The sequence below is a fragment of the Rattus norvegicus genome, chromosome 20, assembly GCF_021556685.1.
Source record: "Rattus norvegicus strain SHRSP/BbbUtx chromosome 20, alternate assembly SHRSP_T2T, whole genome shotgun sequence".
NCBI lineage: Eukaryota > Metazoa > Chordata > Mammalia > Rodentia > Muridae > Rattus > Rattus norvegicus.
The window spans coordinates 10,713,131-10,741,058 of record NC_141553.1 but is presented as its reverse complement, the minus strand read 5'-3'; the positions used below and the strand labels follow the sequence as shown (position 1 = coordinate 10,741,058).

General features: G+C 52.5%; 1 protein-coding gene and 1 long non-coding RNA gene across 8 annotated transcripts; one reads left to right on the top strand and one right to left on the bottom strand.

Annotated features, from left to right (window-relative positions):
* Window positions 1–53: 53 nt before the first annotated feature.
* LOC108349047 (uncharacterized) lies at window positions 54–13,105 on the bottom strand. 3 transcript variants are annotated; one of them, XR_015645654.1, is made up of 8 exons: window positions 12,630–12,932; window positions 10,901–10,955; window positions 10,567–10,705; window positions 5,508–5,641; window positions 3,993–4,075; window positions 3,799–3,881; window positions 3,142–3,358; window positions 54–410 (listed from the first exon to the last, which is right to left on the bottom strand). It is a non-coding gene; the product is annotated as an uncharacterized LOC108349047 (long non-coding RNA). The 3 variants fall into 3 exon arrangements; XR_015645653.1 differs by lacking the exons at window positions 54–410; window positions 3,142–3,358; window positions 3,799–3,881; window positions 3,993–4,075; window positions 5,508–5,641 and adding an exon at window positions 9,269–10,126 and having other exon boundaries at window positions 12,630–13,105; XR_015645656.1 differs by lacking the exons at window positions 54–410; window positions 3,142–3,358; window positions 3,799–3,881; ... (1 more) ...; window positions 5,508–5,641; window positions 12,630–12,932 and adding exons at window positions 9,269–10,126; window positions 12,159–12,295.
* A 124-nt stretch (window positions 13,106–13,229) lies between these two features.
* Window positions 13,230–24,695, top strand: Sik1 (salt-inducible kinase 1). 5 transcript variants are annotated; one of them, NM_021693.3, is given in 14 exon segments: window positions 13,299–13,354; window positions 13,986–14,156; window positions 14,808–14,924; window positions 17,388–17,451; window positions 17,602–17,763; window positions 17,887–18,011; window positions 18,102–18,225; window positions 18,836–19,059; window positions 19,278–19,433; window positions 19,856–19,978; window positions 20,091–20,307; window positions 20,687–20,968; window positions 21,570–21,798; window positions 22,227–22,814. In NM_021693.3, coding segments are annotated over 13 exon segments (2,331 nt in total). In that variant the 5' UTR covers window positions 13,299–13,354; window positions 13,986–14,000; the 3' UTR covers window positions 22,579–22,814.
* Window positions 24,696–27,928: the final 3,233 nt, after the last annotated feature.

The following is a 27,928-nucleotide window of genomic DNA, read 5'->3' as shown; positions in this document are numbered from 1 at the left end:
CCTAAATCTCAAACTGACTGGGTCCTCATAAGAAGAAAGAGACCGGCTGGATTGTGGTGGCGCACACCTTTAATCCCAGCACTGGGGAGGCAGAGACAGGCAGATCTCTGTGAGTTCGAGGCTATCTTGATCTTCAGAGCTAGTTCTAGGTCGGCCAGGGCTACACAGAGAAATTCTGTCTCAGGAAAAAGAAAGAAAGAGGGGGAGGGGGGAAGAAAACAAAGGAGGGGGAGGGGAAAAAAAGAGAAAAGAGACCAGCAAGGCAGTGAAGCCTCTCTGAGGCAGAGGTTGGGCAGGGATGGAAGGGACCATGGACAGGTCCTTCTGAAGCCTCCACACCCACCTTGGACCTGGACTTCAGGAGGTGTGTGCTCTGCAGGCGCAGTGATGTTCTAAACTGACTCAGCATCCTGAGGAGGAAACACAGTTCAATGTTGGCGATATTAGTGTGGCCCCAGGAAGTAAATGCAGGAGCCGTGTTGACATCTGAAGTTTGCAGAGTCCTCTTGGAACCTCAGCTCTTAAATACTGGCACACCATAAGGTCTACAGAATCCCAGCTTCGAGGCAACCTCATGCAAAGGAAAATGTCACACGGGAGTCCAGCATGCCGTAAGAGATACTGCAGCACTATTGCAAAAGCTGCACACATAACATGCTGGCACAGGAGGATGCTGGGTAATGGTGGGGCACTATGAAATATTAGATATCAAACACAGTGCTTTCAACACCAGACACAAAGGATTGTCTTCCTGAAAATGGAGAGACATATATACCTACTCACAGGGCAGAGAGGTGGCTCAGCCTGTAAAGAGGCTTGCTGTCAAACCCGGCGACCTGAGTTCGATTCCCTAGGACCTGAATAGTGGAAGGAGAGAACCTACTCTCCCACAGGCTGTCCTCTGACCTCCACATGCTTGCTGTGGTGCACAAGCCCCCTGCACCTCACATGCATGCGCACACACTCACGCAAATGAATAGATGAATAATTCAAGATATAATAAAAACCTTAAATTCTACATGAATAAGGCACAATCTGAATTTTTTTGAAAGTTCTAGAATCTTTATATAATAGAATTTATATAATGTATTATACAATTGTAATATATAAATGTATATAAATGTGTGTATATAATATAGATATAATGTATATACATGTAAACATTGTATATGTATATAGATATACATGTTGTATGTATGATATAATAAATATATTTTGTTTAAATATATATGTATATATAAATAAATATTTTGTTTAAATATATATGTATATAAATATAAATATATATGTAGATATTATATATGGATATGGATACATTATATATAATGTATGTAACATAAAAATTATAAATGTATATAATCATATAAAATGTATTTATTTAATAGAAATATAATAATGGTGTTTAACATGCTTGATTATCACCAGAACAATGAATTTGGATGGATTGCCCTTACTGTTTATTATTTCATATAAATATATATTTCTCATAACTATATATTCAATTTCTCTTTGGAGATGGAGTTTTCAATTTCTTCCTCAGGCCAGCTGTGCACCCAGGGGCTCAAGCAAGCCCCCTGTCCCAGGATAGTTGGGACTGCAAGTGCCATATCACCACCAGGAAAACTTTCGGTTCGCAGCATTCAGAAATGCACACTGATCTTTGAAACTACCATGGAAGATATGCAGTCCTGATAACCTTGCCTACCTCAACCCCGGCTAACTCCGTGCATATTTGAAGTCATAAAGCAATTTCAATTTGGTAGCAAAGGTCTCATTATGGGCCTAGTGTTTCTAAGTGACGTCTGAGACGGAAAACAAATTGCAAAGGCTTTCTAAACCCTCTGGGGTGTGGCTGTACCCCAGGCTCGGGTGAGTTGCACCTTTGCTCCATAGCCCTTTCTGTACGCCCACCACAGCCTTTTGTCATTGATCTTCATTTCGCTCTTATTATCTGCATAACTTGCGAATGCCCCAGAGGGGACGATTACACAGGGCAGCGTTTACACTTGACAAGGTGGAGTGGGTTGTCCCAGGCCACGACATGGTCAGCCACAGCCTGTAGATAGGCTCAAATTGGTTGCCCTCCCCAGGGTATAGTCCCTTTCTGGAAGAGCAGCACTAGTGTCCAGGGGAATGTGCCACCAGCTTTCTGACACCACCCCGCCTCAGAGTCATGTGACAGGTCCTCCAGACCTTCCTGAACCCCACCCTCCCCAATGTAGATGGCTCTCCTGAAGTTCTTCCAGACTGAGGCTAAGGCAGTTACAACCTGGTCACCTGCTGTGGGGCAGGCCGGGCTTGCTGATTCACTGTCCCCAGCCTCTCTGCCAGCACTAATGGGTGGGTGTGTAGGGCCTGGCAAGGTTCCTTGGAGCCTATGTGGAAGGAAGAGGCCATCTTTGCCTCTTAGCTGACCATCCCTGCCAGGTGTCTCAGGCCCCCCGGGACCACCTTTGACCTGTGGCAATAGATGCTGTTCTGTCAGTGCAATCACACTTAGAGAAGTTCCAGATGTTGCCAGGTCGTGGTGCCCAGCTGTCTCCACTGGCCTGCCCTAACTGCCTATAGCCTTGTCCCCACTTAGGGTTTCATGAAGCGGCAAAGGTCTAAAACCTTTACCCTAAATGTTGTGTGGATCTGCTGGGTGCAATGTGGCCAACTAGGCTGCCATAGTTGCCATTCACTGGGACAGTCATGTGACCCAGCTTGGGTCAGTCAGGCATGACCCACACATAGCTGATGTGGTCACTGAGGCTCTTGCTTCTGGATGGACCTGATGCAGCGGACACCAGGGGCCTGTGAAGGTTAGAGCCTGGCTAGGACAGAGCACCCTGGCCTCTAAGTCTCATCCAGCAATCCTGTTCTCCACAGAGTCCTTGCCATAGCTGAAAAGAACATTTCACTTCAGTCCTTAGCCTGCAGCTGCTGTGTGAAGAGGGGAGCCCTGATATTGGCGAGTTCCAGAGCCCCAAGACCATTGCCCATGAATCAGTTGGCATTTCCGGCATATGAGTTAGGATGTGTTCATTCCTGGGAGTTCCCCATCTCCAGAAAGACCCCAGACTAAGCCACAGAGCTCTGGACGCACTTCCGACACCCACAGAAGGAACCCTTCCTTCTGTCCACTCTCTGTAAACACACCTGAGAGAAGCCAGTCACATAGGGTGCAGGGTCCTTTGGAGTCTGTCTGTCCAGTATGAGTCTCATACGTTCTTGTGTTACGTTTGATAGGCATGTGTTTCGTTTTCGGGGATCTTCTGACCCCACCTTGACCCCCAGCTGTTCCTCCCAGTGTGGGAACTGGCAGAATGAGCAGCCAGGGTCCTGACAGGTTCAGCCCACTGAAGAGTCCTACGCTCTTCCAAAAGAAAGAAAAGCTAGCTGAGGAAGCAGAAGTCCTGTGTTTTAGCCACATACTTTCCCTCCCTCCCTCCACCCAAGGTCAGAAAGTGAGGAAGGGGCCCAGTATCCTAGTGGCCCAAGAAGTGAAGTCAAGGTGTCACTCCCTGGCATCCTGAGTGAGACGTGCCAGGCAAGGCCTGGTCTCGGCCTGCTTCTTATGGGGCCTACACGGGAGCCAGCCTTTGAGGTCATTGAGAGTTTCTCCTTGCTGGTCCTTCTCTCCTTTCTTGTTTGGTTTTGGGGGTGGAGCTTGGAGAACATCTAGTCCTAAAGGACTCTTAGTGACGTGGGAAGACTGCCGTGGATGAGGTTGAGGTCCAAGAGGATAGGATGCGACTCACAGAAAAAGGGTAAGAGACAGAGTGGGTACAGAGGACCAGTCCCAGGACACCCTACCTCCAGGAACACTCCAGTAGCCCAGTGTCCAGTTCCTGGGCATTCTCTGTTAGAGGAGGCGACTGAGGGGGGAGCCTTGGAGTCTGGCAGGCACAGGGAATAGATGTCTTCAGGATTGTGCCCCTCTCCAAGTGCTATCCCCGTTGGTTTCCATGAGCCCAGCCTCTCTGTCACCCTCCCAGCTCTGAACTTGCCTTTTGCTTTAAGTTTGCCTCTCCAGCACCTTGTCTGTCCCCACTCAGTACCTGGTTGAAAAGTATCTCCTGGGGAGCTGGCCCTGAAACACAAGTGTGGATTCCTGGTTTTGAGACTGGAGGGGACACGTACCCAGGCCTGTAACACCTTTGGTCCAGCTCGTTCCAGGAGGCTCAGGCTGAGTCCAGACTTGATCTAAGCACTAACACGGAGCCTTGAACCACAGGCAATGTGTGTTTCCTCTGGGCCTGTCCTTTTCCTGTGTTTCCTGTGGCTTCGCTAGATCACAGATGAGGCGCCAGCCTCACAGTGTGTGCCGAGGCTCACACTGCTGCACATCTTTGCATGGCTCCTGGCTGTCATGAGGTTCTTGTGTATGGTCTTCAGGGTGTTTGGGGCATGACAGTAATGTAGGCCATTTTTCCTAGCAGGCCCAATGATGTCCTCGACATCCCTTGACACAAGCTGGTGCACTGCTCCTTTTAAACAAACAGCAACAATGCCCGAAGTCATGGAAACCAGGTCAGAGAAAATGAATACCCTACTGCTGGCCAAGAAAGAAAAAAAAATGCCTGTCAACCCCTGCAGCCATCCTCACAGGCAGGAGCCTGCGGATCACCTTGGCAACCTAGGGACAGGCCTCCACACGCTCAGTGGACTGGCGGCTGCGCTGCAGTGACAAGTGACTGCCAGCCTCTGTAGGTAGCTCTGCCTTTAGCCTCCAGGGATTCCTTTCTCCAGAGAGTGCTAACGAACCCACATCCATTTTCAATGTCTCCCTGACTCTCAGACCCATCTTAAGTAGTCTCCTAAGGACAGGGGGAGGTATCGAGCAGTCTGGGAACAATGGGAACTGGCACTGTCCCCACAGGCCACAGGCCTATGCTCCAAATACCTCTTCTGCAGGAGTCCAGTCTCCTGGATAAAAAGGGGCCAGCCTAATGCCTGCATGGGGCGTAGTTCATCCTCCCACAATGCAATTTTAAGCATGGGAACCAGGATTTTCATGGTGCTTACTGGCAAGGCAAGGTGCTTTCTCCACAGGCCACTGGGAAAGACAGGCGTGATCCCCATGTGGAGGAACCTTACTGCAGTCATAAATGGCAGGATGGGAAACTTCAAACACCAACAGCGTCTCCTGTGCCTGTTTTCATCTCTACGTATTTCTGCATCTTTCGACTCTCCACTGCACATTTCCCGGAAGAGCCATCTTCCCCTCTCTACCCCATTTTGATCTCATAATGTCTGTTACCTGTGGTCAACCTTAGTCTGGAAACACTACATGGAAATTTCTAGAAAGAAATTGCACGAAACCTGAACATCAAGATGAAACCCCAGACCATCTTGTTCTATCCTGTCCAAGATGTCATGAATCATGTCCAGTGAATCCACCATGTACATGACACCCACCGACTTACCTTTCAAAGACGGCTCAGAATTCTAGTGCTTGTATTCGGGGAAGGCGGGGCATGCCAAACCCCACATGGTCACAGTGTCTGGTCCGTGTCACTTACCTCATTGCGTCTCATTCCACTGGGAGGAGGCAGAACACATTTCATAGCTTATATTTAACGTTGCTCTTCTCCTGTAGCATGGGTAGTTCATGTTAATCTCTCGCTGTGCCTAATTGATTAGCTTTATCATAGGCCTGTATATGCAGAGAAACGAGGCTCTGTGTTATATACTGTTGTTATTATTATAGGCAAGCCTGAATGCCTACCATGATGGTTTATCTTGACTGTCAGCTTGGTGGGATTTGGAGTCACCTAGGAGATAATAGGTTGAAGGCATTTCTGGAGAAATTTATCTGAGGAGGTGTCTAGGACCTAATCAAAAGGGAACAGGAAGAAAGCCAGCGGAGTACCAGTGTTTCTTTCTTTTTCTTTCCAACAAGATACAATGTGAGCAACTGCTTTGCTTTCCAACTGGATAAAGTTGGTCAAGTTACCTCCTCTCTGTTGTCATAGCTACAGCCTCCACCGCCATGATGGACTACAGCTTTAAGCTGAATGCCGTGATAAACCCTTCCTGCCCAAGTTTCTTCTGTCGAGGATTTTGTGACAGAATCAAAGAAAGTAGCCAATCACACACACACACACACACACACACACACACACACACACACACACACACACACACACTGGGGAGGACATGGAGACACAGCTGAGCATGCAGTGTATCTGTGACCTTGCACTCGGTGTGGTTTCAGGAAAAAAGAAGATCTCAGAAAACCCCTTGTACATGAAAAGAATCTGTTGTAATTTCATAGGAAAGACCCGTGTGCTTAGGGGCCATCATCTTCTCCCTGCATCAAGCATCTGAAATCGCTGGAGACCCATCTAGAAACCAAGGGGAAAGCCAAATTTCTGGTCCTTAGGTCTCTCTCTGGCTGTCCCTCCTAGACCACTGGGGGGTTTTATTTTGAGATCACTTTGGGTGCTCCCCACGCCCAGGGTTTGAGTTGTGAGAAATGACAGGGAATCGCTTTTACCTCTTGAGCTGCCGGGCTTCCAACCCTGAGCTTGCCCTCCCTCTTCGCTCCCTTCTCCAACTTGCTTGCCAAGGTTAAACCCTAGTTTCTTTGTCTTTTCAATCTCCCCGTCAACCTTGTGGGCAATGCCCCAAGGCTCGGTAAACCTGAAGTACCACACCTGCCCTCAAGCACCTCTGGAGAAGCCACACAAACATTTGGGCAACGCATGGCAAACAGACACTTGGCCTCGCTGAAGGTCGCTGACGGATTTTCCACCCTGAACTCAGGGCTTGTCCCAGACCCCGTATCCAGGGCAGAATTCATAGGGAAGAGGCAAATGGCTGCCTCCTGCATGCACACTAGGGCCCATGCCAAAGTCCACACCTCACAGGTCATCCAAGGCCACTGTCCCTGCCCAGCCCTCTGTCTCGCTGCCCTGCGTCATTGTCCTCTGCAAGTGGCTTGCTTATGGTTTCCTGTCTCGATTGCCCATCTTCTACACTTGATCTTAGCCAAAAGGCTGAGAAGCCATGCCCGTCTTTAAAAAAAAATAATAATTATTATTATTAATTGTATGCATAGGACGGGTGCAGAGGTCAGGAGAAGGTGTCAGATTTTCCTGGAACTGAGTTACTGATGGTTGTGAGATGCTAGGAACTAACACTGAGACCTTCAAAAAGAACATCACTGAGTGCTCTTAACCCCTGAGCCGGCTCTCCAGTCCCCTAGTTGTCTGTCTTTTGAGAACCAATGCCCTGGAAAGACGCTGTGTGTGACATCCAACCCTGGGCCCTCCAGCACCCAACAGTGCTGCCACAGCTAGTACTTCCTGAGCCTTTGGGGACCATCTGATACCGGACTTCCTGGTGCAAGTAATGGGTTAACCTGTCCCTTCTCACCTTGGCCTTGGCAGGGGGTCTTCCTTTCTGTCACCATTTCTTAGCCATTTGGAGCATGCTCACTCACGTTCACACTCACAACACCTAGCACAGCTCTTATACATCTTAGAAACGTGTACATATGTTTTCCAGACGACTAAAGCAGGGGGCGGGGCAACCCCAGCATTCTGCTGTGTGCAAAGCTGGTGGATCTGAGAGAATGTAAGCTGCCACTGAGAGTCTGTTATAGGAACCACGGCGCCCTGTGCAGCCCTGAACAGAGCCCAGCAGTAAAGCGCAAGGCTGGCTCTAGGTCATTCTGGGGTTCCTGGGGCTGCTCTCTCCATATCTGCAGAGGGCAGAGCTTCCCTGCCTCTGCTATGCGGACAGAGCCAGACCGTTAATCTCTGTGCTTGTTGAATGCATCCTCTTTGACATGGTCAGCCCCCACCCCCAGGGTCTGGGCTGTGAGACCCAAAGTTCACCAGCCAGCATTTTAGTTGATGGTTGGTGGAGTTGTGGCTTAGGGATAAATGCTCTCACAAAGAAAGGGCTCCCTGAAGCCTTAGTGGCTTTATAGGAAGAAGAAGACACAGGGGACCTGGGCTAGCGCACCTGCTGCCTGCATCAAGTTACAATGACCTCATGATGCAGGAAGAAGGCCCTGGAGGGAAGCCAGTATCTTGCTCTTGGACATCCCAGCCTTCAGAACCATTAGCCCAATAAACCACAAACCATAAGCCAGCCTCAGCGACCAAAGAAGTCTAGAACAAAGCAGCTCTCCAGTCTCCGGCATTTTGTTACAGCAGCAGAAAACAAACTGACACTCCCCGGTGCCTGGTACTTCTGATTGAACAGCAAAGAGCTGGCATTCGTGGACACAGGTCTATTCGTCCTGAAGGAGACCCGGGGGGAGGACTTCAGACATGTCTCACCAGGGTGGATACGCAGTCCCAAGCAGGCCCTGGCTAGGTTCTGATGTTCCTTTTTGGCCCTTGCCGACTCATGGACACTGATCTCATCTTGTGCTCATCCATCTCGAGCTACCTCACGGTTTTGTGGCACAGGTTACGGGCACAGGCGTTCAAAGGCCTCACGGTCCTCAGGTTTGGACCATCGAGCAATACCATCAGCCGCAAGTACCCATGATTCCTCACTCCGACAGGCAAGGTAGTTCAGTGGTAGAGCATTTGCCTAGCACACGGAAAGGCCCCGGGTTCCCAAAGATAAAAATAAAAAAAGTAAGCTTACAGCTTTGGTGTATCGCTGGATGGGACTACAAGATTGGGTGGCCACTATGAAATTTCCTAGGAAGGTGTTTTTCACTGCTGTCACAAGCACCTTGACCAAAAGCACAGTGGGGAGGGAGGGGTTTATTTTAGCTCACAGTTCACAGTCCATCGTGGAGGAAAGACAGGACCAGAGGCCATGGAGACTCCTCTGGCTTCCATATACCATCCAGGACTCCCTGCCTAGGGGTGGTACCACCCAAAGTGGGCTGGTACCTCCCACTTCAACTGTCAATCAAGAAAATGCCTATAGGTAATCTGATGTAGTCATCCTCTCAGTTAAGGCCCCCTCTTCCCAACTGACTTCAGTTTGTGTCAAGTTGTGAAGAAAAGCAAAAGAAGAGTTCTAAACCAAACAAGCAAAGCCATGACCCAGCCATACCATTCCAAGCCAGTATAACACAGATGTTTTTTCTATGTCCACGTTTCTAGCTACTCTGTTCACAACAGGTAGGACATGGACTCCGTCTGGCTGTCCACCAGTGGATGGATGGATAAGGAAAATGTGGCTCCATGTACCCGAAGGGATTTCATTCGGCTGTAAGGATGGATTCATGACATTTGCAGCAAAATGAATAGAACTGAATATTATCTTAGGTGTTCGTGCCCAGAAAGACAAATACCACACACTCTCTCATGTGTGCATCCCAGGTTTTAATTTCTATATGTGTCTTCTGGGAAGGTTGTGGGGAGGGAGACGACGACAGTGAGCCAATACCTGAGACTTGAAAGAGGAAGAAAGCTATGTGGAGGGGAAGGAGGGGGGAGGGGAGACGAGAGAAGGAAAGAGAATAAACAAAACGATGTATGGAACTCTTAGGGTGCCTATTACCTTATGTGCTAATATTAAAAAAAAAATAATGAAAAATAAAACTTAAAAGACCCAAAAGCTGAAATCTTAACTAATTAATAATTTCTCCATGACAAACGGGAAGCCTAGTGCTCTGGAATCAGGGCTAGCTGGTCATGGGTGAACACATATCTACTGGTATGTGTACAGATGCTTCTTGAGCTGTTTTGTCCTGGGCCACCTCTCCAGAACCCAGACACCTCCCACTCATGTCCAGTGTCCTCAGAATCTCCGCCTCTCTCACTTGGGAGCCGAGGGGCCCAGTTTGCTTTGTTGTTTTGTTTCTCTGGTCCCTGCTGGCTGATCTGGTCACTGTTCTGGGAGGCAGGGGTTCCTGCCCAGGCATAGTCTAACAACAGTGACACTCTAGGGCAAGTGCCTCTGGGCAGGTGGGATGCTGTCAAGGTCAAGGCCAGTCAGCCTTTGGGCAGACTTGCTCCCTGAGCTCCTGGCCCACGACCGGGGATGCCTGGGTCTTAGGCCTCCTCCTTTCTTCTGTCATCCCAGGGCTGTGACTCTCCCCTCAGCACACACAGCAGCTTGTCAGAAGTTCAGAAGTAAGGTGGGCCAAATAAACCGAGGTAAGTGACCAGGCCGGGGTGGCCCACTTTTCTTGACTGCTTCAGAAGCCACCAGGCAGAAGCTGTACAAACAACACATGAAACCCAGAGAGACGCAGTCAGAAGGGCAAAGAGGCCCTTCGGTACTAAGTGGAGTGGGCCGAGAAAGAAGTGTGCCTTTTCCAGCTCTCAGTAATATAGGAAGCCAACCCTCTTCTCAGAGAAACATCAAGGTCTTCAGGGCTCGGGGTCGCAGGCCCACTACCGCTTAATCTCAGAGCTAGTGCAGAACTCCAGGCTCTGTGCATGTTGATTTAGGTCGGGAAGACAGGGCTGTGGCACGGCCATCGAAGTCATGAACAACTGAAGGGCTCTCTCTGGCCCAGCAGACAGGACTCCCAGCCCCATGATCCAAACAAGAAAACCAACCTCCAGGACCATCACACTCCCAGGAGAGGTGCGGTGAGAAACAAGAAGTGATTCCCATTTGCCAGTGAGAATGCTACTTCACCAAGGTACCTACCTCACTGGTACAGTAAGGCACAACCCTGAGCTCCCTCCCCTGCTCTGGGTGAGGAATCCCTGAGTCATTTGCTCACGTCTCCAGAGTGCATGCCAGGTGCTCTCTTCCTCCTCAAGTGCCAAAACATTACCACAGAACCCTGCAAAAAAAAAAAAAAAAAAAAAAAAAAAAAAAAAAAAAAAAAAAAAAAAACCAAGAAATAGTTTCCAGGCATCAAAGACACAGAGCTACTTGGGGAAGATGGGGTTTCAGGAGGATGCCCGGTACCAACCCTCCTAGGTAGGCATATGCTATCAAGGGTAAGGCCAGGCAGCATTTGAGGGGACTTGCTCACCGGGTCCTTCCCCACTCTCTGCTTCTGTGGACACAGCGAGCTGCTCCTCTAGGATCTGGGAGGAACAGATAGGGTCACAGGACAGTAATGGGAGGTGGATGCCCAGGAGCCAGACATGTTTGCCTGGTTCCAGGTTTGCCTCTGAGGCAGCATCCGCCACTGGGTCTGGGCCCCAAGCTTTTCTTTGGCGCTGACTCAGTGAAAGTGAGGACGTGGCTGCTCTTAGGTTTGATTGAGGGGAAGGGTTTTTTGTTTTGTTTTGTTTTGTTTTTGTTTTTTTATTGTAGATATGAGGGAGAGATCAGCCAGAGGCATCTGGAAGGGTCCTGACGGAACACAGCCAGCACAATAGATTGAGCCGTGAGAGGAGAGAGAGAAGGGGGAGTAAGGGGGGAAGGAGAGAGGAGGACAAAAGAAGACCCAGGAGAGAGAGAGAGAGGGAGGGAGGGAGGGAGAGAGAGAGAGAGAGAGAGAGAGAGAGAGAGAGAGAGAGAGAGACAACACCAAGGGAAAGAGGACCAAGAGAAGAACCAAGAGAGTCCAGTGGTTAGCTTACATAGGAATGAGAAGTGTCAGTTCTGATACGTTAATGGGCACCTCAGCCATTTGTCCTTTGGGACCTCACACTGAGGACATGTTTGCAAACACCTCAGACCTTTTGGAAAGGCTTTGACTAGATGGATGCCAGTGGGTGGACAGGCTGGGAAGGGATGAGGGCCCATGAGGCAAGAACAAAGGGGTTTTCCTACCCTCTGCCCAGCTCTCCTGGGACCAGGGTAAGAGGTTAGGATTCCCAAGGGCGAGGGGAGCAGCGGTAAGCTTCTCAGATGGGAGAGACTAAAAATACTGCCCCTGGGACAAACCAGAGGAGCATATGGGAAGGCTAAAGGGACCCTGAGATGCCTAGTGTCCTTGAATGCCCTTCGAAATACTTGAACCAGAAAAGGTCAGGATGGAACTGGTGAAATCTTTGTGGGGGTGAGGTATAGTAACAGTAGTATATTTTGGCCCCCTCATTCTCTCTCTCAGGCTAGCCTACACCACCCCCCATCTGCCCAAAAAGTCTTCCTCCCTTGAGGAATCAATTCTGATGAATTCTGAATCAATTTTGATTAATACCCGCCCCTTGCTAATTTTTCTCTCACACAGGAAGCCACGAGGAAGGGAGACACGTAAGTTTAGCTCCAAACTGCCGCCTTCCTTGCCTTTGGAGAATCGTCTGTCCCTTTTCCAGTCTGCCCTTAAGAACACATCTTACTTTCTGATGAGGTGTGAGGGAACACAGACAGAAGGAGTCACCCACATGCCCGTTTCCACTCTCTCCATACTCCGTCTCCCCTTTAATGGGCCCTGCTTCCGGCAGGCACTCTCAGGGTCAGTCCCAAGGTCCCAGCCACCCTGTGTCCTATCTGTTCTCAGCTTGGGGACAGACAGGGTGGGCCAATTGGCAGACAGCAAGGGAATGGGCAAAGTGCCCAGTCCTCCAAGGGCCCCACTTATCAGCCCTGAGTAGGGGCTGGGTCCTTCCGCTGCCTGTGTCTAAAGCACCAGTCCTAATCAGCTGCCCCAGAACACTGCCGGACCAGCATGGTGAGCTAGTTCGAGGTGGCCCTTGAAGCAGGAGGCTTCAGGACCATGAGTCGCGTTTTCTTGCTTCAACTTTCCAATTGCTGAATATTTTGAGATTTTTTTTTCTGCCTGTAACAAAAATAAGTGGTGTTCAACTGACCAACAGTTTCCTAGAACCAGCCATTCTTGCAGCTGGCCGGCCCTCTCAGGGATGAAGTGAGGGTCAAGGGGCAGAGGCTGCTGGCTGCACATCGAGTGCTCGGCGAAGCAGAGTGATCAGTCTAGGCCCACCAGCCCCAGAGCCCCACGACGAAAATCCCGCGGTCCTATTCCACCCTGCTGCGTCCGAAGGGGGCAGTGAGCAACCACGGGGCACCGTACCCACTATGGGTTTACCCGCCCCCCGGAAGAGGTCCCGAAGCAGACTGTCTCCTAGTCGGTGGGCCACAGCAGTGTCGCCCGTGCCCGGCAGGGGGCGCCGGCAGCCTCGGGCGGCTGCTGAGCCCGGTCCCTGACGTCACCGCCCGCGGTCGCCATAGCAACGGCCTCACCAGCGCGCGCGTCAGAGCCTCCAGTCTCTTGGCAACCGCCCGATCTCCGCTCCCCCTCGGCAGGCACCGGGCCGCGCGTCGCTCTGGCGTCAAAACGACGTCAATGGGCTGTGCCTGCCGCGGGGGGCGGGGGCGGGGCGGGGCTTGCGCGGGGCGGGGCCGGGGCGGGGCGGGGCGTTGCCGCGTGCGGCCGGCGGCGGCGGGGCGCTGACATGCGGCGCGGCCCGGGCGGCGGCAGCAGCGTTGGCGGCGGCGGCGCGAACGGCGGGCGCCGGAGCAGAGCAAGCAGCCGAGCGAGTGGCGTCCCGGGTCGGGCACACGGAGGGCGGCGGAGGTGAGCGATGGCGCGAGTTCGGGTCTCCGAGGCCCGCAGGTGCGCGCATAGGGTCGCGGGCAGGACTCCAGCCCCGCGGGCTCCCCATTGTTGCGGGTCGGCGCCCGGAGGCGGGTCTGTGAGCGCCCGGTTGAGAAGCCTGTCCTAAGGGACTGAGCGCTGGCTCTAACGGACGGGAGCACGGTGAAAGCCTGGGGCCCGAGGGTGTCCAGGGGCTGGCGTGGGGTCCACCGAGGGTGGACTGCTGGCGCGCGCTCCCGGTCAGGACCGGGGGTCGGGGGGCGCGTGCGTGGGGGCTCGCACTGAGGGAACCTGGGATCGAGGGGGCGCGCGCGTGGGGGGCGCGGGCTGGGAGCCTAGGATCCTAGGGCTCTGACTAGGGAATTCGGGGTAAAGGGGGTGCGTGCGTGGAGACTTTAGTCCAGGGGGACACAGTGTCAAGGAATGAGCGAGTGGGGGTGTGAGCTGCGATCCAGTGTCGGGGCCACAGTAGGAGCCTCGGGCTGGAGGAACACAGGGTCGAGGACGCACGCCCGGTGGCCAGTGGGACAGTTTTGGTGGCCGGGCTTGGCGGGGAACGGGATCGGGCCGGGGTCGGTCGGTGCTGAGCGCACTCCTCGCTGACCCGCAGGTGCGGCCCGAAGCCATGGTGATCATGTCGGAGTTCAGCGCGGTCCCCACAGGCACCGGCCAGGGCCAGCAGAAGCCCCTCCGGGTGGGCTTTTACGACGTGGAACGAACCCTGGGCAAAGGCAATTTTGCAGTGGTTAAGCTGGCGCGGCACCGAGTCACCAAAACGCAGGTGCGCGCGCGTGTTGTGTGTGTGTGTATGTGTGTGTGTGTGTGTGTGTGTGTGTGTGTGTGTGTGGTGTGGGGGGAGAACTAAACCAGGGGGGTGGATCCAGCCAGGGGGTGGACCCCTGTGCTGATTCAGTCCTGCAGAGTTGATTGTCACAATTGTAAACGATGACAGTGTTTAGTCTGGTAAAGGGGGGAAAAAAAGCTTCTACATAATTTGTACAATTACTAGGGAACAGCGAAGATAATAATGACCAGCAGCCGCCCCCTCCCCGCAAGAGGGGGGGAGGGAGAGAGGATGGGAGGGGGGAGAGAGAGAGAGAGAGAGAGAGAGAGAGAGAGAGAGAGAGAGAGAGAGAGAGAACAGGAGAAGGAACAACAGAAACGAGCGGCTGCTGGTAACGCTAGCTGGCAAATGGCAAATACAGGGGCTTTAATTCAACTTCTATCCCTTTGAATAATGTTAGTGGCTACTTTTATTTTATTTTTCCCCCCAACTTCTTGTGACCTTTTGAAGACATCAAACGTTCGAGAAATTCACTTGCCAAAAAAATAAAATAAATAAATAAATAAATAGAAAGAAAGAAAAAAGACGGTGCAAATGAGGTGACTTGAAGGTTTATTTACCCTCCCCTCTTCCTTTGAAAATCTGTAGGTTGCAATTAAAATAATTGACAAGACACGGTTAGATTCTAGTAATCTGGAGAAGATCTACCGGGAGGTCCAGCTCATGAAACTCCTGAACCACCCAAATATTATCAAGCTTTACCAGGTGAGCCGGAGGGGCCTCCCTGCTCCGTGGGACACATCCATTGATTTTTCTCCTGTCACACCCTGAGACTCCTTGGGTCCCTGAAGGTAGTTTGGGGTTTCCGATGCTGTGTGGGAACCGAACCACTTAGTACAAAGTAGCTGGATTGACCTTCACGAGGCTGGGTAGCTTTATTGACTGTTGAGTCTCTTGCTGTGGGTCCTACCTGTTCACGTTTTGGACATGTTGAGATCTGTTGACGAAGTCCTGTCACTGGGAGGATAGCCCTGTGTATGCTCGGTCGGCTCGAGCGAAGGACAAACTTGAGCAAAACTCGGAACTTCTGCCTTTGCAGATGGTTGCTAAACGTCAAAGAAGCAGCTGTTCTTTCCCCAGGTCTCCTTAATGTATCTTTGGGATACAGCGCTAAGGAAAGACAGGGAGATACTTCAGCCCCTAGGAACTTGCCATTTAATCTGGGCGGAGGACGTGCGTGCCTCACCCGCTTGTCTGTCTGTTGTTCCCTGACAATCTTCCTCAGCAGTCTGCCTGGTGATAACTGGCTGCTTCTGCTGCTGTGAAATAGCTCTGTGTGTGTGGAGAAACCAGGGCTTGTGGGTTGAATTGGTGTGTGGTTCCTGTCAGTGACTCTCAGGATCCTTGTGAGCCTGGGGTGACTGCAAGGGACAGTTGGAAAAGCTGTGCGCACGGTTCAGGAGGGGAAAGAACTGTAATTTAAAATTACCCCCTGGCCAGTCCTTTTCAGAACAAAGACAGACAGGTCTCTGGAGCTTGTGTTTGGCCTGTGGTGACGGCTCCCTCTGAATCTCTTAAGCACAGAGCCCAGGGCTGTGCATTCAGGGGGTCGTGCCTTATTTCAGTCTTTAAGTGGTGGTGCTTGAAGACAGGTTTCCTCTGTGGTCAGTGCTTGAGAGAGGGGACTGGGGAGGCTTGACCCCTGTGCTCCTGCCTGTTTGTGGATGCCCATCTGTCTTAGCACCCTCTTCCTGCCTTCCACTTGCCCACCAGGTCAGTCTCACCAAGGGAACGTTACCCAGGGGATGGATGTCAGAGTAGATATTTTAGCTCCTGTCTTCAGTGACTCAGCCTTCAGGATCTGGTGGGCTGCTGAGGCCAGTTGGTCCTCTGGTCTCGCTTGATACTGGTGTCTAGCATTCATTCAGCTGGCCCCGGGCCCCAGAGGCCTGCTGAGGCATCTCATTCTCTCCTTTGGGTGGGGGTGGGGAGTGTTCGTCTGGTTGTATCTGTTGAGATAGGGTCTTGCCATGTAGTTGCTCTAGCTGGCCCTGGTGCTCTCTGTGCCCTGCCGGCCTTAAATTGTGGCAGTCTCCCGCCGCATAGTCTCTGAGGACAGATGTCTGCCACCACGGTTGGCTTATTTTGGGTCTTAAAAGGTTAAAAGATGTAGACTCTGAGTTCATTTTCCTTCCCCTTTCTGACCTCTGCTGCACCGTGGGGAGTGGGGAGGGGACGATGGCTGAACTTTGAGCTGAATTGCTATGGTTTTTAATAACACTTTTCTTAGTAAAATTTATGACTGAAGAAGCTTCTTTAAAAGTATCTTCTAAAGGAATAACAGTACATCTTAAACCCAAAGAAACCTTTCTTCCTATTGGAATATAGGAAGAAATATTTTCTCTATTTACTTGTATTGAGACAGTTTCACTACGTAGACTGACTGGGCTAGGACTGCTATGTAGACCAGGCTGGCCTTGAACTTCTGGTAATTCTGCCTCTGCCTCCTGAGTGCTGGGATTACAGGAGTATGCTACATACCTGGCTCCCCTGGAATATTTAACCTATGGGTATGCACAAGTGAGGGAACAACAACAATAAGCCCTGAATCTTTGTATCTTTGTTGCTTAGTTATGGTTTAAATGGTTTTTTTTTTTTGTAAGTAACAAAGTTGCCGATCAATAAATAAACTCTGAAGGTGTATGTTGACACTGACCGTCACTGTTGACACATGCCAGGCACTGCACTGTACAAAGAGCAGTCCCCTGTAGCTTACCTTGGCAAGGCTGTGTTCTTAAAGGCTTAATGTCCTGTCAATAAAGCGAGGGGGGCCGGGGCATTTGTATCGATCACTCTGGCTGCTTTGGGTTTTGTCCCTGGGGCTTCTGAAAGGACACTCCCAGGATCCTGGCACGCATGGCCTTCAGAGCTCCCAGGGGGGCATGCAAGGCAAATGCTTGCCCTGTCCAGTCTTGTTTGTGGCTCTCTCCTTTTTTAGAGGAGGGTTGCCAGGACAGACAGGACCAGGAGACGGCGGGGTGGATGTGTGTAAAGTTGCTTCTCTGGGTTGTGGATTTTTTTTCCCCCTCCCTCTCTCCTTCCTTAAATGATGGAGGTAGTTTTTTGGAGAGGTCAAAGGTTGCTTTGGGTTCGAGTGCGACTACCACGGCGTCTATGTGAGCCTTTCTCCTCCCCTTAAGTTTTTCCTTATTTTTGTTGTCACTTCAGGTTATGGAGACAAAAGACATGCTGTACATTGTCACGGAGTTTGCCAAAAATGGAGAAATGTTCGGTGAGTCCCATTTCTTGTAGCACTAGGCGAAACCTGCCTCCTTGTGCCACCCTGCATGCCTACACCTCCAAAGGTCCTCAGCATGTCTTTGCCCCGCCCCGGGGAGGCTCAGCGTCTTCTGGTGTGACTTTTCCTTTGGTTGTCCCTCAGATTATCTGACTTCCAACGGGCACTTGAGTGAAAACGAGGCTAGGAAGAAATTCTGGCAGATCCTGTCAGCCGTGGAGTACTGCCACAACCATCACATCGTCCACCGGGACCTTAAGACAGAGAACCTTCTGCTGGACGGCAACATGGACATCAAGCTGGCAGGCAAGAATGTGGCAGGGGCTTTGGGGTGGGGGGCCCTGTGGGACATCTGGTTCCAGTGCACCCAGCAGCCACGGTACATGCCGGTCCCAAACCAATGCCAGTGCCTCTTCCTTTGCCTCGCAGATTTTGGATTTGGGAATTTCTACAAGCCAGGGGAGCCTCTGTCTACTTGGTGTGGGAGCCCCCCCTATGCTGCTCCCGAAGTCTTTGAGGGGAAGGAGTATGAAGGTCCCCAGCTGGACATCTGGGTAGGGAGCCTTTTTGGACCCTGCTGCCTGCCAGTATGTCCCTGGAGCCGGCAAGCAGGGTACCAACACGAGCTGTCTGGTCATTCACAGAGCCTCGGCGTGGTGCTGTATGTCCTGGTCTGTGGCTCCCTCCCTTTTGATGGACCCAACCTGCCTACGCTGAGACAGCGGGTGCTGGAGGGCCGCTTCCGCATCCCCTTCTTCATGTCTCAAGGTGGGTGAGCGTGGAGCTGGTCTGCCCTGGGAGCCTTAGATGAGCTGGGTGGTGGCTTTAGGGAAGAGGTAGTGGGTGGGTCTCGCCAGCGCCTGCCCTGCTGCCTAGCAAGTCTGCAGTCAAGTCGAGACTCAGGGCTGGGTGATCGGACTGCAAGAGAAACTCAACCTACAGGTGCTTTCTAGTGCCCTACTTACAGCTCACACAGGAAGCTCTCCCTGAAGTCTGTCTCCTGTAAGCCTGTCTCCGCAGTCCCCCCTACTAGCCAGGTCCTTCCATCTTTTCCTCACTCCCACCATCAGACCCCAAGGTGCCCGCCCCTCTCACACACAAGGCTTTCTGCTTCACAAAGTCGCCTAGACTCAATAGGAGGGATAGTCTAAATGGTTTTGAACCGAGAGTACTTAGAAAGATAGAGTGTCTTCTCTGGTTCTGGTCCCCATCATGGTGGCTCTTCTCTGAGGCAGGGGGGGCAAGACCGAAATGGCAGCTTCAGACTTCTTGACTATCACGTGGGTGGTTTCCGCCCGTGTGATACGCTCTGCTGTGGGAGTAGGAATAAGCCCCCAGGCTCCGTGCCCTGTCCTCAGCGAGTCCTTCACTCCCACAGACTGTGAGACACTGATCAGACGCATGCTGGTAGTGGACCCCGCCAAGCGCATCACCATTGCCCAGATCCGCCAGCACCGATGGATGCAGGCCGACCCCACCCTCCTGCAGCAGGACGACCCTGCCTTCTCCATGCAGGGCTACACCTCCAACCTGGGCGACTACAACGAGCAGGTGCTGGGCATCATGCAGGCCCTGGGCATCGACCGGCAGAGGACAGTAGAGGTGAGCATGCAAGGCCCTCACATTCTGGGATGCTGGTGGGATCGTGTTTCTCCAGCAAAGCGGGCCCTTCCCTGTGGAGTTAAAAATGGAGGTGCAGTCTAGTTTCAGGGCCAGCTTGTCTAAGGATATTCTTGGCTACCTGGAGTAGTCTCATAGGGAAGCCTAGTGGCCGGCGAGGCTGAGGCCTCATTCTGACTCTGCCGTCCCTGCTCCCTAAGTCTCTACAGAACAGCAGCTACAACCACTTTGCGGCTATTTACTACCTCCTGCTCGAGCGCCTCAGGGAGCATCGAAGCACCCAGCCCTCATCCCGGGCCACCCCTGCACCTGCCAGACAGCCTCAGCTCCGAAACTCAGACCTCAGCAGTCTGGAGGTAAGGGTGAGCTCCCTCTCAGAGCCCTGCTCCCATCCCTTTGAGACGTCCCATCAGAGCTCAGAGTCCTGTGCTTAGACATGGCTTATACTCTCAGGGCAGTCCCCCCTGGATGCCAGTGCAAGTCTGCTTATGCTTCAACCACAAGCTGTGGGGAGGGGCGGTGGGGAGAGGAGAGCATCTGAGGGAAGCTATGGCTACTCTACTCTGGGCCAGGCTCTGCAGGCTCTTGTACTTGCATGCAAACACGCACATGTACACGCACACCAGTCACCTGCACATGAGTGGGACCTCAGAGACATAGTGCCCTCAGCTAGCATCAGGCCAGCTTCTGTCAGTTTTACCTGTAGGACCACTGCTGCCACTGGTAACTGACCCTGGAATTACTCCCTCACAAACCCCTCCCTCCTCTCTGACCCCAGGTTCCTCAAGAAATTCTCCCATGTGACCCTTTCCGGCCCTCTCTGCTGTGCCCGCAGCCCCAGGCCTTGGCTCAGTCTGTCCTGCAGGCTGAGATAGACTGTGATCTCCACAGTTCGCTTCAGGTGTGTGGGCGTTGGTCCTCGGTGGGTTCCTCACTCTCCCCTGGTGGCCGTGTTCCACCAGAATCCATCCTTTGAGTCTCGGAAGTGACCGGCTTTTGTCTCTCCTTTGCAGCCCTTATTCTTCCCCCTGGATACCAACTGCAGCGGAGTGTTCCGGCACCGATCCATCTCCCCCAGCAGCCTGCTGGACACAGCTATCAGTGAGGAGGCCAGGCAGGGTCCCAGCCTGGAGGAGGAGCAGGAGGTCCAGGAACCCCTGCCTGGCAGCACTGGCCGGAGGCATACACTGGCTGAAGTTTCCACCCACTTCTCCCCGCTCAACCCTCCTTGTAAGTACAGAGACCCAGTATCCAGGGTGAGGGCCAAGCCCACTTGAAATGGGCCCTTGGCCTGGCATTCTCCCTCCGTTAGGTTGTTTTGTTTTTAGTGACCCATGGTTCATACTTGGTGACAGGCCACCCCCTTGGCTGTCCCAGGCACTGAACCTTTTCCTCTTCTGGGATCCGAGCCTTGATGTTTAGCTAGCCATCTGCCCTTGCACCTATGGGCTCACAGCCAGGGCCTCTAGGCTCTGGTGGCCTAGATTAAGCTCGAGTTGGGGAATACCATACCCCAGCCTCCCCTCACTTAACAGGCCAAGTACCTTGCCCCTCAGGCTGCACGTTGTGGGTGTGGTGTCTCCTGCTCAATCACTTGATCTCCCCACAGGCATAATTGTCTCCTCCTCTGCCGCTGTGAGTCCCTCGGAAGGAACTAGCTCTGACAGCTGCCTCCCCTTTTCTGCAAGCGAAGGTCCTGCAGGGCTTGGTGGTGGCCTGGCCACCCCAGGGCTTCTGGGCACCAGCTCTCCAGTCAGATTGGCCTCACCCTTCCTGGGATCACAGTCAGCCACCCCTGTGCTACAGAGTCAGGCAGGTCTGGGTGCGACTGTCTTACCTCCTGTCAGCTTCCAGGAGGGACGGAGAGCGTCGGATACGTCTCTCACTCAAGGTAAGGTCCCCTCCATGCTCATCCGTCCTGCCCCAGTGGCCATCCCTGTCCTTGATGGGAGTTATGTGTGTGTCAGCCTGAACAGGTCCCTCCGTGCCCCTCAGACACACTGGACGTGCAATCCCAGTTCTAGGCAGCCCGACTTACAGGGTAGACTCGGACCCGGCCGTGAGTGCAAGGGACGACCGTTCTGGGCAACTAGCAGGATGGCCAGGGTCAAGGAAGGGACCTTGACAAAAACAGTCCCATGCTTGCTTTAGATTTTTCTATGTCACTCAGCAGGTACCCATGAGGCCCTGTACGTCTGTGTCAGTCCGGGCAGCCTCCCGAGCCCAGTGCACTGCACACTCTCTCCCCCACAGCATACCCAGACACACCTGTGGGAGGGACCACAGCCCCACACCTAGAAAGAAGGCCATGGAGGAGGTGTGGATGTTGGAGTCAGGAGCTGGCAGCTGCCGTGCGAGCCCTGTAGGGAACCTTAGCCATAGCTGCCCAGTTCTTCCCTTCCCTCCACAGAGCATGGAAACCCCAGTAGGCTGAAAGCTATCGGCCATCACCTAGAGCCAGGCCTGCTAACCCCCTGCTCTTGTCTCCATAGGGCTGAAGGCCTTCCGGCAGCAGCTAAGGAAAAACGCGAGGACCAAGGGGTTCCTGGGACTGAACAAGATCAAAGGATTGGCCCGTCAGGTGTGCCAGTCCTCCATCCGAGGTTCCCGGGGAGGGATGAGTACCTTCCACACCCCGGCCCCAAGCTCAGGTCTGCAAGGCTGCACGGCCAGCAGTCGCGAGGGCAGGAGCCTGCTCGAAGAGGTGCTGCACCAGCAGAGGTAGGCCTGACCTGCCATCCTGCTCCTGTGCTCCGGGCCCTTTCTGTTAAGGAGCCCATGAAACAAGCTCCCTGTGTGCTGTGATGTCCCCTGTCGTGTGGTTTCCTTAAGGGACATTTTGGTTGGGGTTAGAGCAAGGAGAGGCAGTGGGTAGGTTTGGTAACCCTCTGTGGGTAGAGGGCAATGGTGACCAAGACCTTCTTCCTGTTGAGCTTGACATCTCTGAGTTGCCGCAACAGCCAGGACGTGGGGGCAGGATGGCTCAGGGATGTGTCACGTCACACACAAAGCTATGTGAAACCCCATCTGCCGAGAGCAGCTTTGAGGTGGGCGGGACCCACCTGGGCAGTTCCGGGAAACCAGAGCGCTGCTGGGCGGAGCCAACGAGGGTAACCGACCTCCTCCCTCCCCGTCTCTCTGTTCTTCAGGCTGCTCCAGTTACAGCACCACTCAGCCGTCTCATCTGACTACCAGCAGGCCCCCCAACTGTCCCCCGTCCCCTACGTGCTCACTCCCTGTGATGGCCTTCTCGTGTCTGGAATCCCACTGCTGCCAACGCCCCTCCTCCAGCCCGGCATGTCCCCCGTGGCGTCTGCCGCGCAGCTCCTGGATGCCCACTTGCACATCAGTGCTGGCCCAGTGGCCCTCCCCACTGGTCCCCTGCCACAGTGCCTCACCAGGCTGTCCCCAAGCTGTGATCCTGCTGGGCTGCCGCAGGGGGATTGTGAGATGGAGGACCTGACCTCTGGCCAGCGGGGGACGTTCGTCCTGGTACAGTGAGGGTGACTCTGCCACACCCCTGCCCCCCCACCCCACGGATGGACTCTTCCAAGCAATAATTTCAGAGTATGTGAAGATGGTTTCGGACTCAAAAGCCAAGAACTTTCTAGACGTGAAACAAGCAATATGTTTGGTGTACGGGCTTTTTTAGGAGTTTTTTTGTTTTTGTTTTTGTTTTTGTTTTTTTCCTTGCACTGAGTGACCTCAATGATAAGTAGGGATGGAAACTTTCTGAAGAAAAATAATAATTAAGAGTATGTCATGTGGGCGGGCGGATGGGAGGGAAGGACAATGAGGGGAGAGAGGCCCTCGCGGCTGAGCTGAAGAAGAGAGGGGCCACGCTGCTCAGGGACCTACACTCCTGTTCACGGTCCGTCACCGTCACGTGACAAGCGCTTGGACGTCCCTGGAGGGGGGCAGCTCGTACCGTGGCTCGCGCCCGTGTGTGTTGGTCGGCATCGTTTTGGGTTTGGCTTCACAGCGCTCCACCTCCGAAACGCTCCGAAGTTGCTGCTCTCCGTGTGCGTTTCAGAATAGCCAAGCATCAGCCTAGGGGAAGACCCCGCCCAATCCTGGGATTTTCCCCCGCGTCATACAGAGGACCGCCTCGCATCGCCTCTCAGTTTAAGATTCTGTAGCTGCTCAAGTCAGTTCGCCCGGCTTATTCAGAGGACTGGAAGCGGGTAAGGACCTGCAGGTGGGCACTCTGTCCCGCGGTCACTTGGACCAGAGCCCCTCCCTCCGCAAGGAAGCCAAGAAGTTCCTTCTTGCCGCGTACCTCGACTGCTGCTAATTATCAGATTTTTTTTTTTTTACGCATTTCATTATCAGGGTCCCGCAAGAACACCTGACTTGGGGAAATTGTGCAATACCAAGGGGCTGTGACCAGAGGGACCCAGGTAGCCAGCGGGCATCTTGGTTCTGACCACCTTGCTCATGGTCTGGGACCTTTCCTACTTTCTTAGTAAAAGCTCGGCTCCCCCAGGCCTGGGCTTTGTCTGGCTTGCTTTCCAGGAATATTATAAGTCAGTGTTTGTAAAGTTTCTTTTTAAAGCAAACACTACACATGTATATAAATAGGAGACAGACACTACTTATTTTTTTTTTTTTTCTATTTTGTATACACTTCTGTGTTCCTGGCTTAAAAACCTCCCCTGGTCACATTTAGAAGTCATGCCCCACGTTTGTGTTTGAAAGGGCCATGGGCTGCCCACCTCCAGCATAGGGTAGAGGTGTCAGGGAAGGAGCGGCCCCACCTGACAAGTCTGTCTGGACAGGTAGGCCCAGGCAACAGCTGTGCCATCCAAACACCTTCGTTCTCTGTCAGCCATCTGTCTGTCCCCCCTGCCTCCCGGGCGACTTCCACCACCGCGTCTCACCACCGCAGTATTAACCTGAGGTCTTTAAGGGAGAGGAAAGGAGACACTTGCAAAAGCCAAAGATTGACCGAGTTACCTGAGGCCAGGAAGAGGCAGCCCTCGAACCTGACGTCACAGCGCAGTCCTCCCTGTTGGCCCCGTGGCCCAGCCTATACCGCTTACTCTCAAGACGGGCGGAGGACCGTTCTTCTGGGTCAGAACTGGTGCCCTCCATAGAACAAACCAAAAAGTGTCCCTCCTGCCGACTCACCTGATGTGTGGATCAAGGAAGCACCTACTATCCCGGGCAGCCGGCTTTCCTCTCCCACAGTTCCTGTCCGGATACCACAGATCAAAGGCCTGGGCACTGCTGTGTGTCAGAAGTGACAAGCACTTTACTTTCTGGCAGTTTTTGTGTCTTCTAGTCGCTGTTGACCCTCTGGGGGACAGTAACGTCATGGTTTTTAGGTTTTTTTTTTTTGTTTTTTTGGGGTTTTTTTGGCGTGTGTGCTGTGTTTTTGTAGATCCTCACGGCCCTGTGCTGGGCTGTAATGGGATCGCCTATTTAAAGACACTACCGTGATCTCAGATGTATATAATGGGTTTTTTGTTTTGTTTTTGTTTTTTTACTATGATGGGATTGTTTCATTTCTCATGTTAATGTGAGAGACGTATGCCAAATGATTAGTTGATGTATTTTTTTTAATTTAATATTTAAATAAAATATTTGGGGGGAAATCTTGACTTTCCCTTAGTTCACCTCTGGGAGCCCGTTCCTTTGAAACACTGTTGGGAGGACCCAGAAGGCTGAATTGTGTTCAGGCCTGCCACAGCGTCCTGTCTTAGCCCCAAATCAACAACAGGCATTTCCTGGCTTCCCTCCTTCCAAATGGACTCTGAATCCCTTGACAAGTTCTAGAAGTCTTAAACCTTTACAAGTTTTAGAAGAATTTCACAGGGAAACTCCCCTGCCCTGAGTCTTCACTCCCCTCTGGGTAAAAGAAAATTCTTCAGCGTTGCCTCCTGCAGTGGGGAGGTGCTGTGGCATAAACTCCACAGAAGAAAATGAAACAGTCCTACCCTCTTTGGGTCTATACCCAAAAACTGCTCTGAGAGGTGTTTATACAGAGATGTTTACAGGGGCACTGTCAGAGGTCAAAGTTTAGGGGCCATGGATGAATCAACAGGAAAAATGTGTTCCCTCCCTAGAGTGGAGTACTTAGCCTTCAAAGCCGAGAGAACCCTAGCCTGACTGAGTCCCAGGCGTATGCTCAGTGAGATAAGTCAGTCACAACAGATGGGGACAATGACTGCACTCCTATGGGGACCTTAGAGTGGTCAAATTCAGAAAGTAGCATGGTGGCTTAGGGACTGAGATCCAGTTTGGGGCAGTGAGAGACTTCTGGAGGTGACGGCTGCACAGACACGCGCTTTAAATGCCACTGGACTATGCATTCAGAAGCAGGGTGGTACATTTCCTATTGGCTCTGTCACACTGTAGCAAAAGTATTTGAGAGAAAAGGCCCAGAGAATGGGCAGTAACTGCCAGAGAGCCAGAAGGAGCCGTGTCGGAGCACAGCGGCCTCAAAACAAGGATACGGCCACTGCGGGTGCTAAAAACCCAGAATCTTCTTCACTAGGGCTCTTGAATGTGTGAGGAGCATTGCTCCCAGGGGCCAGCCCAGCCCCTTCAGACTGCTAGACGGGGGTGGGGTTGGGAGCTGAAGGCTATGGGGGAGCCTCGTTGGATCCCGGTGAGCCTTGGCCGATCAAGCTGTGTGTTTAAAGTGCCTACCACATCTAGACTTGCTAAACCACGCATCATGAGGAAAAGCAACCCAGACTACACCTCCAAGGAAGTTGGGCAGGCCAGCCCCCAGCCATGCTACCAGTGTGTATGGGGCCTAGGTTGGGAAGAATGACAAGGCCACCTTGGCTCTAGTGTTCATATTTGCAGAGACTCTCGGGGCAGTAGGCTCCATTCAGGCATTCAGCTTGACTCACTCAGTGGCCGTGAGCCGGGAGAACCTGCTTACCGAGTGGAAAGCTGACCAAGTCCAAATGAATCTTGTCTCTGGCCCTTCCTGTGCGTTTGGTTTTCACATGCATTCTCGATAAGCGGTAGACTGACAGATGTCTCAGCTCCCACCTAGGTGGTCCTCTCCTACTGAGGAAGGGATACTGTGGGTGCCCCAGAAAGACTGGATACAGCCCCCTGTGTGGAACTAACTCCTTAGGAAGTGGATGTCAGCTGTACTTTCCTGCAACTGCTTCTTCTTGGATTTGCAGTGTGCCGGGAGGGTGAGATAATAAAACGTCACTCGGATCTCTCGGGTTGGAAATCGGAGTCTGGGGGAACTTCTAGAAACTTGGTGGGACCCCTGGGATTCTGTCCTGGGTTAGGCGATCTCCTCACAACCTTTTCCAATCACTCCGAGGAGGAGCAGCTATTGTTCCTCCCAAGCCTGTCAAGTCCCTAGCCTGTGGAGAGAGAGGTCCCTTCCCAGCCCTGCCCAGAACTTACTGCCAACAATTTTGGTCTGCAAACTCTCAGGGAGTTTCACAAGATGTTTACATCAGGGACGTGTCTGTTCCTGTCCTGCAATTAGAGAGGCTCTGACACACCCCTCACCACACAGCTGCACTTCTGAGAGATGGGGTGTATTGGGGGTTCCTTAGATTTCTTCCTCCTGATCCTTCTGGCCAGGGTCCAGGCATACCCTGGAGCAGTGACCGCTGTGGAGCAAGCGGGCTGTTTATGTCCTTGCTAATAGAAGATAGAGCCGTGCCCATCGGGGCTCAGCACACAGTGTCTCGGTGGCTAAGGATGTGGTCTTGGCTGTCACGTGCCTTTGTGTGGCTAGTTCTATGGCTTTCCAGTCCTGTGACACTGGACGGATGACCTGGATGGGCTGCTTATCAACGTTCTCTTTTGCAACGTGGCATACCGAGCCACAGAGCCACCTCTGAGGGCCGCGTGGCTTCTGACTAGTTTGTGACACACAGAGACGGCATACAAGTCGGCCTGGATGCAGGGAGCACTAAGCAAACAAGGTGGTGTCCCTTAGCATCCGTCGGAGAGGGCAGGACAGGATACCCCTCCTCCCACCTCAACAAGGAGAGTTGTCAACTGGCCACCCAGCTCTAGGCCTAACCCTCACACAGAGGGTGCCAACTCTGACAGAAGGTGGGAGGCTTTACCCAGCAGTCCCCTAGATGCTCCTTGGCCAGACACCACTGTTTTTATTGCTCGACTTCAGGCTGGCCATCTCTGCAAAATTTCAGGTAGGAAGGATTTTTTTTGCCAATCTCTAGGAGTGGGACCCTCTTCTTGCCCTGTATCCCAGCATGCACCAGGATGTGAGGGCAGGGCCTTCTTCAGAGCAGGAACTGAATCTGCCTGAGGAGGAACTGAGTCCTGGGGGCAGAAGAAAAACAAAACAGACCTACAGTTTTGCTTCTAGAATGAAGTGGGGGTTGGGGGTGGGGATGTTAGAAGACACCCTGATGAGGGGTTGGGCAAGGACTGCCTTGAGGAAATGTGACCTTGGTGGGCCCTGCAGAACATCTGGTGAAGGTTCTTTAAGGTCTGGGAATCTGGGCTTGGCTCGCAACTAGGCAGTAGCGGGAGTTAAGTGGGGTGGATGCTTCTCGATTCTTCCGCAGACTCTCCATCCACTTTCATTATTGGTATCTTGTCTATTTGAATGTGATTTCTTTAAAATTCTGAGAGGACTTTAAAACACTCGGAAGACCCACTGGCCAGCCCCAGCAGCTCTGGTACCTTTCCCTTCTCTCTGGAACAGGATGGGGGCCATGTTTCCTCAGGGTGGAAGCCATGTTTCTTCAGGGTGGGAGCCTTGTTTCCCCAGTAGGTCCCAGGAGTTTTCTTTGCAATCAGAGGGAAAGATGTATTTTTCCTTTTTTTTTTTTTTTTTTTTGAGACAGGGTCTTGTCTTGTTAAAGCCATGCTGGTCTTTAATTACCCTCAT

Coding starts and splice junctions, on each gene's coding strand:
- Sik1 (XM_087598264.1), top strand. CDS start 14,001: ATGGTGATCATGTCGGAGTTCAGCGCGGTCCCCACAGGCACCGGCCAG. Junction 18,012..18,101: donor GTCCCCAGCTGGACATCTGG/GTAGGGAGCCTT, acceptor GGTCATTCACAG/AGCCTCGGCGTGGTGCTGTA. Junction 20,969..21,569: donor GGATACGTCTCTCACTCAAG/GTAAGGTCCCCT, acceptor TTGTCTCCATAG/GGCTGAAGGCCTTCCGGCAG.